General features: G+C 42.8%; 1 protein-coding gene across 1 annotated transcript; it reads right to left on the bottom strand.

Annotated features, from left to right (window-relative positions):
* Positions 1-2,177: 2,177 nt before the first annotated feature.
* On the bottom strand, positions 2,178-8,146 carry LOC134796480 (multiple inositol polyphosphate phosphatase 1-like). The gene is made up of 7 exons (XM_063768672.1): positions 7,991-8,146; positions 7,594-7,742; positions 7,190-7,468; positions 4,295-4,393; positions 3,904-4,113; positions 3,079-3,326; positions 2,178-2,442 (listed from the first exon to the last, which is right to left on the bottom strand). The coding sequence occupies exons 1-7, from the start codon at positions 8,142-8,144 to the stop codon at positions 2,178-2,180; spliced, it is 1,404 nt and encodes a 467-aa protein (XP_063624742.1). The 5' UTR covers positions 8,145-8,146.
* Positions 8,147-8,515: the final 369 nt, after the last annotated feature.

Genomic DNA, 8,515 nt, shown 5'->3' with positions numbered 1-8,515 from the left:
GCCTCAGGCAGGACTATCTGTCATTTTTAGTATGCAAATTGACATATAAATGTTAATGTTTTTCATTTTGCCACTCGACGTCGTCTTCCCGCATTAACACAGAGAACTTCCCTTTGAGATCTGGTAATAGTTCACCGCGTCACAGATTATACGGGATGTGGCCTGTAATACGAACAACACACGTCTTTCTCCTCCAGGCGCTCGGCGAGTAATGAGCGACGGAGCAGAATGTGAACACGCACTGCCGCTCGCGCTGCCGGTCCTTTGACTTCCTCACAAAAAACCGCCATTTTGGGGAGCGCCGGGCAGCGCGAGTGGCAATGGCAGTGGCATGAGAAGTATCATGTTTACACACTCGTCCTGCCCACTTCCCTGCTCACTTCGGCTGAATGTAAACGAGGTATAAGATAACGCATTTATAACATGACTGAAATTTTCACCCGTTTCTAAAGATACGTGGGCCATACTGAAAGTTTCTGGATTCTGATATATGAGACGACTTATTCTTTCTAAGTGGCCAGGTCCAGGAATTTTCAGTGCCCTAAGTACTAAAAAAATAGTCATGGAATACCTACAACCTAAGAGGAAAGGGGCGACCGGTTCTCCGTACAAACGAAGCCCCCATTTTCCTTTCCGGTTATTGACACTATGGAAAATATTTTTAGAAAATTAGATGTTTTTATCGCTTGTCACCATGCCTGTCTCGTTCTAACAAGTATGTAAGTGCGAAAGTGACGGGCATAGTGACAGGTGATAAAAATGGAACTATGCTGCGCCCGCAGGCCCGTAAAGTTTTAGGAATAAGGGGGTTAGTCTTTAAATAAATATGATCAGGAATACAGCCTTAAAATCTTTAGGTTTGTAGAGAGAAAGAGAAATATATTTATACAATATGCCTGGCGTTGAAATTTTATAAGAAATATGTATTTAAATGTTATATATTGTTAAGAATTCTACATAAGTATTTTGCTACTCGTCCAAAGTATTTCATACACATGTAGGCTTAGCACAGGAGCGCCCGCTAGGTATACTACCCGTCCTCCTCTGATTAATAAAGTTAGAAAAGGACGAATAGTCTATCTCGCGGGCGAGATACTGTCACGATGCTCCTGTGCTATGACATTGTCGGTATTATTTAAAAAAAATCATACTATTTAGTTTTAACAAGGAGAATAAAGTCTATAGAGACGGATTGTCAATGTAAATTATGTAGCCACTGTAAATTTACTGCCATCTTTCGATAGAACATAAAACTGTTAGAACGCCATTTGACTTTGATCCTTATTCTTTCACTGATATGTGTTAACTTATTAAATACTGATATTCACGCCATCTACTCGACTATAGGCCAAAGGTATGGTTCCATGTTTTCGAGCGATGGCGCCACAACCTTCAGCATATGCTCGAGTAGATGGCGTGAATATTAATTTAAAAAGTTAACACATATCAGTTAGAGAATAAGGATCAAAGTCAAATGGCGTTCAAACAGTGTTAATCTTCTGTCGAAAGATGGCAGTAAATTAACTGTAGCTACATAATTTACCATGACAGTAACTCTCTACTTCAAATCCTCTTTGGTTCTAGGATGTCGCCATTTATTGTATTTTTTTTCAAACGTGACTTGTTTACATTGAGGTAAATAAGTGTAATGTAAGTAGTTGAATGTTACGTCGATTTACAATAAATATCTACTTTTTTAATGTGACTTTCTTTTGACGTCCTGCCTCCCATAAGTTCTAATAAACCGGTCAAGGAGTCGCGCCTAATAAAGGGGCCCACTGATTAACAGCCCGCCGGACGGTATCGGCCTGTCAGTTAGAACAAAAATTTGACAGTTCCGAACAACTGACAGGCCGATACCGTCCGGCGGACTGTTAATCAGTGGGCCCCTTTAGTGTTCCGTACCTACAAACATACAATAAATGTCTTAGGTACCCAATGTACCCATATATTCATTAGTATCAAATTCGACCTTTACTCAAGTCAAGGCACGTTTTAGGCTGTTTTTCCACCAAAGCGGTGTGAGGATGCAACGGCGTTTTGCCCAAGCTAAAACGGCGACCTTCGCTGACGCTATAGGTAAAGATTTCAACCCTAAAAAGACTTCACACAGTTTATTTGTTTTTCTTAAGTATAATGGTATCCTACATAATCACAGACATAATAATCACAAAACATTAGGTAGATAAGATAATACAGATCACAAATGCAGCTTGCAGGGCGAGCAGGCCGGCCGCGGCGAGGCTCCGTGCGGCGGCGCCGGGCGCCGCCGGCGTCTCGGGCTCCGGGTAGTCGGGGCTGCAGAACTCCAGGTTGTCGTCAAAGTCCTGCACCAGCTCCTCGAACTGCTGCCACGAGCACCCTACCGGCGGACATAGCTCCGTCGCTTTTTCGTTGATGAAGAACTGAACTCGGTGAGTTTGAGTCCCGGATTCCGTGCATCTAAAAATTAAATTATAAGAAGGGTACTGATAATCATATAAAAAAATTAAAATAAATACATACCTAAATCTTTATGACCGTTCGCTGTGGAGATCCTTGGGGGAGGCCTTTGTCCAGCAGTGGACGTCTTTCGGCTGAGATGATGATGATGATGAAATAAATCATTTATTCAGGCGAAATAAACCCTATTCGTACAGATTTTTTCTTCTGCCAAACTGCAGGACAGTTTGTTGGCAGAGGGAACTCCCTGAACTGATTGAACGGGAACAAACTCCTTTAAAAAGCAATTTTACCGTCATATTTACATGGTTCAAATTCGTGTAACAGCTCATTCTGTTGCCTGACATGCCACACAAGGGCGACCAATCATCCTACATTACCTAAACTCGTTATTTCGAAATTAGCTGTTACATAAAACCTAAGTAGGTACATACTATTACGATAGTTGCTTTTTAACGACATTGTTACTTTGGCACGCTCCTAAGACCTCTCCATAAAAGAAACAAAGGCCTTTGTTTAACAGATTAGGGTCTGAGGCCTAAAAATCATTTGAGAAAATTCATAATACTATACGCGTGTACAATATAGGAATATACGAGTACCTACTTACATACAATGCCATGTAACGCTAGTTACCTATTTAGAACCACCATCATGTTCGTGGAGAAGGCGGCAATGAAGCTGGTACGCCACTTGCGGGCGGAGTCTCTCCTGGCGCCTTTGGCGGCGGCGGCGTCGCGGAACAGGCCAAGCGCCACGAACGCCATCTCTGTCATGGCGCTGTGCGAGAAGTACGACACGAGCTTGTGGCCTTCGCCGCGCGCCGCCGCCTGCATGCGCTCGCGCAGGTCCTTCAGCAGGGGGCCGGCCATTCGCTGGTTCACCTGACAAAATATCATGTAAAAAATAGCATAGAAGTTAGACCGAGAAAAGTCTGCACTCGGCATAGATTTTGATAGACCATGCAGTGTTATTTTAAACGTCAAATTTCTATGAAATTATGATGGTTAATTGGAGCTCAGTTGATGTTTAGTCACTCACCCATGAGCCGTAGCCGTTCCTGTAGTAGGAGTGGACGTCGTCGCGGTACTCCAGCACCACGAAGTCCTGGTCGGAGAAGGCGGCGCACCAGGCGTCCTGCAGGGTCGGCGTCCATGTGCGGTGGCTGCGGCAGATCTCGTACAGCGTGTACACTTCCGAGGCGCTCAGCTGGTACGTGATGCCCAGACGCTCTTGAACTTAGTCACTCACCCATGAGCCGTAGCCGTTCCTGTAGTAGGAGTGGACGTCGTCGCGGTACTCCAGCACCACGAGGTCCTGGTCGGAGAAGGCGGCGCACCAGACGTCCTGCAGGGTCGGCCTCCACGTGCGGTGGCAGCGGCAGACCTCGTACAGCGTGTACACGTCCGAGGCGCTCAGCTGGTACGTGATGCCCAGCCGCTCTTGAACTTAGTCACTCACCCATGAGCCGTAGCCGTTCCTGTAGTAGGAGTGGACGTCGTCACGGTACTCCAGCATCACGAGGTCCTGGTCGGAGAAGGCGGCGCACCAGGCGTCCTGCAGGGTCGGCGTCCACGTGCGGTGGCAGCGGCAGACCTCGTACAGTGTGTACACGTCCGAGGCGCTCAGCTGGTACGTGATGCCCAGCCGCTCTTGAACTGCTTTCTGAAGCTATGGAATTTTGTGGTTTGAATGAATTACGTAAGCTATTGACCTAGCCTGCTATTCGGATAGCAAATCGGTTCTGTGTATGGTCGCAGTTCTATCCTAAAGAAAAGTTTGGCGACAAAACAAGGGGACTGCACAAATATGGTAAGCTTTTGATAAACAGGGCAGACATTATAATACTTACGGCTACGTATTCCGCAGATTTAGCATACTCTTTCAATTGCTCTTCAAGTAAAGCACCTCCTCTCACATCATGCTGATATCTTAGGCAGTTTTCATAAGGCTAAAACGAATGATTTTATTAACGAATAACCAAATAACGTGTTTTTACTTATGTACATTTTATATTTATACGGCTGACTAATATACGGGCAAGCTTATACATTTGAGCTGTAGACCTCGCTAGCCCAATTGGGCCATTTGAAAATTTCCAAAAACAGGATCTTATTATAGTGTGTAGCTTTCAAATAGAGCTCGACGGCTAATACTATTGTCTATTGTTAAGTAAAACCGCTCGTGCCACGTGCCACAACCACCTGCATAAAAAATACGTACAGTAAAGGGCCATAAAGTTTGCACATCGGAATTTCGGCTTCGTAGAGCGTTGTCTCTTTCATTCTCGTTGCCTCCAATATTCTCTTTCTAAATACCGATGTGCAAACTTTATGGCCCTTTACTGTACTTCGGTTACTGAGTGCCGGCGAGTCGAATACTACAGAACCAGTCTAAAATGTGTCATCGAGATGCGTAACAAAGGCGCGTTATCGGAGAGCGCACCTACACTGGTTTTTTGAGCGTTGGATTAGCCCGTTCTCAGGTGCCAAATAGAATAATTAAGGCCCTTTTTTTGCAGGTAAGTAGCACGTGCGGTTTCACTTAACAATAGACAATAGGATTAGCCGTCGAGCTCTATTTGAAAGCTACACACTATATCTGCATAACCTGGCTCACCATCACAATTCATGAGAATCGGTTGAGACATGCGAAATGCAAGAAATAGCCAGACAGTCAGACATACATCCCAAGTAGCACAGATTAGTTGTATAGCAGCCGCATAATGAAGTACGAATACGCTTGAAGCTGGAATATAAAAGCTGCATAAGAGCTGTATAAGCGTCTTTTCAGCTTTTATAACTCTTAAATGGGCACAAATTAGGCAGCCTTAAGTTCACATAGCTACTTAAGAGCGTTGTAGCAGCAATTTAACGGAATTATAAGGGGTAACAGGAGTTATAAGAGGTGTATATTGGCTGGGTAAGAGACCACCAGTTACCCTTTATTCAGCTAATATGTCACATGTGCGCCCTAATACCGGGAAATATTGACATTGGGCTGAATAAAAGATAATTAATAACATACTTTTACACCTCTGCCTTAAAAATCAGCTATTATATTTAGTATAGTGACGACGAACGCAGAGGTGAACATATTTATATTGAAGCAAAAACATTAAGCGCAACGACACCATAAGTCATTTTGTTAAAGTGTTTAGTTAAATGTTTGTAGATGATCTTTTATATATTAATGCGAGAAAGATGTTTGGGAATGCAAGTTTATTGACATTATATATATACATTATCTAAGAAAATTTCAGTGCGCCACGAAAATAATCAGTATTTATTTATTTTAATGATATAAATAAGCTATGTGTAAAAACTATTTCAGTGGTTTGGACAGAATTATGAGATAAAAAGTTAATAATACGTTATAGGAAGTACTAAACTAATGATTTAGGTTAAGAACTCAGGCACAAAACCATATTGTTACCCTTAAAAGTTGGAAAAGCAATTTCAATCTTGTAGGTTATATACAATAAAATGGCGGTCAATGTTAAAAAGCAACGTGAACCGTTAAAATTCTTATATGCAGCATACGACTGTTATATATCTGATAAAGATACTTAAGTGAACCACTATAAAGTCCAAGTCGCTATTTCGATACACTAGTGAACCTCTAAACAGTTATAAGGCATCTTATGAACGTTTTAACAGCCGCTATGCAGACAGTCCCAATGGTAGTATAATAGGCTGCTTAGCGGTAAACATGTTCAGCGCTAAGCCGTATTATGCGCCACATGTGTTCGATTATACGTCTATTGGTTTCATAATAGCTCACTCGTTCTCCCTTATAATAAGTCAGCGAAATAAAAGCTGCTTTAGCGGTAAACATGTTCAGCGATAAGCTGTATTATGCGCCCCATGTGTTCCATTTATACGTCCACTGGCTTCATATTAGTTCACTCGTGCTCCCTTAAAAGTCAACGTAATAATAGCTGCTTAGCGGTAAACATGTTCAGCGATAAACTGTATTATGCGCCACGTGTGTTCCATTATACGTCTATTGGCTTCATAATAGTTCATTCGTGCTTCCTTAAAAAGTCAGCGTAATAAAGGCTGCTTAGCGATAAACACGTTCAGCGATAAGCTGTATTATGCGTCACATGTGTTCCATTATACGTCTATTGGCTTCATATTAGTTCACTCGTGCTCCCTTAAAAGTCAGTGTAATAAAAGCTGCTTAGTGGTAAACATGTTAAGCGACAAGCTGTATTATGTGCCACATGTGTTCCATTATACGTCTATTAGCTTCATAATAGTTCACTTGTGCTCCCTTAATAAGTCAACGTAATAAAAGTCCACAATTACCTCCTTATACAGCACATGGCGTAATTTTATCCACTAAACAGACCTTATAACGGTTAAAGCATTTGATAACCCTTAAAGCTGTATAGGGTCGTAGCAAATATACCTTTATATCACTCTTTGCGTATTAATGGTAGTTTTCAGAGCCGTAATGCAGCTTTTAATCGGCCCTAAGCTATATAAATATCACTGAGATCTATTATACAGCTGTAGGACCACGAGTGTGCTCTTATAAGTGTCTTAATACGCACAGAGCGTTAGATAGAACTAAAAGTGAGTAGTTATAGAGCTATCTGTGCTACTTGGGATACGACAACATTTTTGCACAATAAATGAATTCTTATTCTTATTCTTATTCTTATTCAAGCTGAAAAGGAGACGCTTCGCGCTCGTTTTGTTAATTATTGAAACATAATGATGTTTATGGCAAAACTCACCCTGATCACGTCGTCTCTCTCAAAAGGCCCGTCGAACGTAATGTTAAGGTTTGTTTCATCGGTGAATCCATGCACGAAGCCCATGACGCTGGCGATGGTGCGCTGCGAGTTGGTCGGCCGGAGGTAGTAGTCCTCGGGAGCGCCCTGCATCAGGTGCGGGTAGCGCTGCCGCAGCCGCTTGGCAATGTCGAACAGCTCATCGTAGCCGGTACCAGTCAGGTACGCTTGCGACTCCAGGATCGTATCGTTGAAAGTCCATTTGCGGAAAGCTTCGATGTCCTGACACCATTGCAACAACATTGCATCACTTTTGGTTTAAAACCGACGGTAAATATAGGTAATATCTTTAGCTGAACTTATTTTCAGAAGAAGGATATCAGAAAGATATAAGGTGCACTTCATACCTGAGCACAGAGATGGCTGCGGCCGTCCTCGTGGGCCCGGATGATCTGCCCCTGGACGGCGTCAATGAGCCGCTTCATGTCGATGGAGGACGATCCGGGATTGCGGTTGCCGTGCCGGTGCAGCGTCCAAATGCTGACGGCCTCACATGCTACACAGCACAATCAATGATATCACGTGGAAAATCATGAGGTAAGTATGGGTATAAATTCAAATTTTTAGTGTATTTTTTTATATTGTACATTCAAATTTCTGTCCATGTCTTTTTCAGACTTGGGAGCAAAATTAAAGCTGAATAATAGTAGGTACTAGGATTGGAGGATTTGGACATAGGAACTCATGACATATTTGCAGATTTAATGAATAAATTAGTAGTATTCATGTCGACTGTGTACTCACATTCAGGGTCAGGATAGTCCCTTATATCCCCGCGGATGGTTTCGTAAGCAGTTTTGGTGGAGTGCAGGAGGTTGGGGCATGGACGGTTCCAATAGCAGCTCTCGCTGGCTGCTCCGACCAGGCTGACTAGACTGAGGACGAGGATTGAGGTCATGGTTGCGACTTGCGAGCACGCCGATGCAGGCGCGGCTCCGGTATACTAAGTATATATATATAGCCGGCCGCGGTCCAATCAGCGCTCGAGTTTAGGATTACTAATCGGCAATAATATTTTTAGAATTAAAGCTTTTCGAACACGTAATAAACGGTGTTAATAATTCAAACCTAGTGATCTGATGGATGGTTTAATAATATGTTAGAGTTTTCGTCTTGTCGTCTATATAACTGGAACAGTATTGTAACATGTATGTTTTAGAAATCGGAACCTCAAAGGCTCTTGTCACCACTGCCTAAATGACGCTACTAACGGCTACCTGGCATCAGCTTGTTGGTCAGCTAGCCGTTGGTCATTTTATTTAAATACAT

This window comes from Cydia splendana, chromosome 13 (genome assembly GCF_910591565.1).
Source record: "Cydia splendana chromosome 13, ilCydSple1.2, whole genome shotgun sequence".
NCBI lineage: Eukaryota > Metazoa > Arthropoda > Insecta > Lepidoptera > Tortricidae > Cydia > Cydia splendana.
This window is presented reverse-complemented; position numbering and strand designations above follow the sequence as displayed.

Coding starts and splice junctions, on each gene's coding strand:
- LOC134796480 (XM_063768672.1), bottom strand. CDS start 8,144: ATGACCTCAATCCTCGTCCTCAGTCTAGTCAGCCTGGTCGGAGCAGCC. Junction 7,743..7,990: donor GGACTATCCTGACCCTGAAT/GTGAGTACACAG, acceptor TGTGCTGTGTAG/CATGTGAGGCCGTCAGCATT. Junction 2,443..3,078: donor ATGATGGTGGTTCTAAATAG/GTAACTAGCGTT, acceptor TTTAATTTTTAG/ATGCACGGAATCCGGGACTC.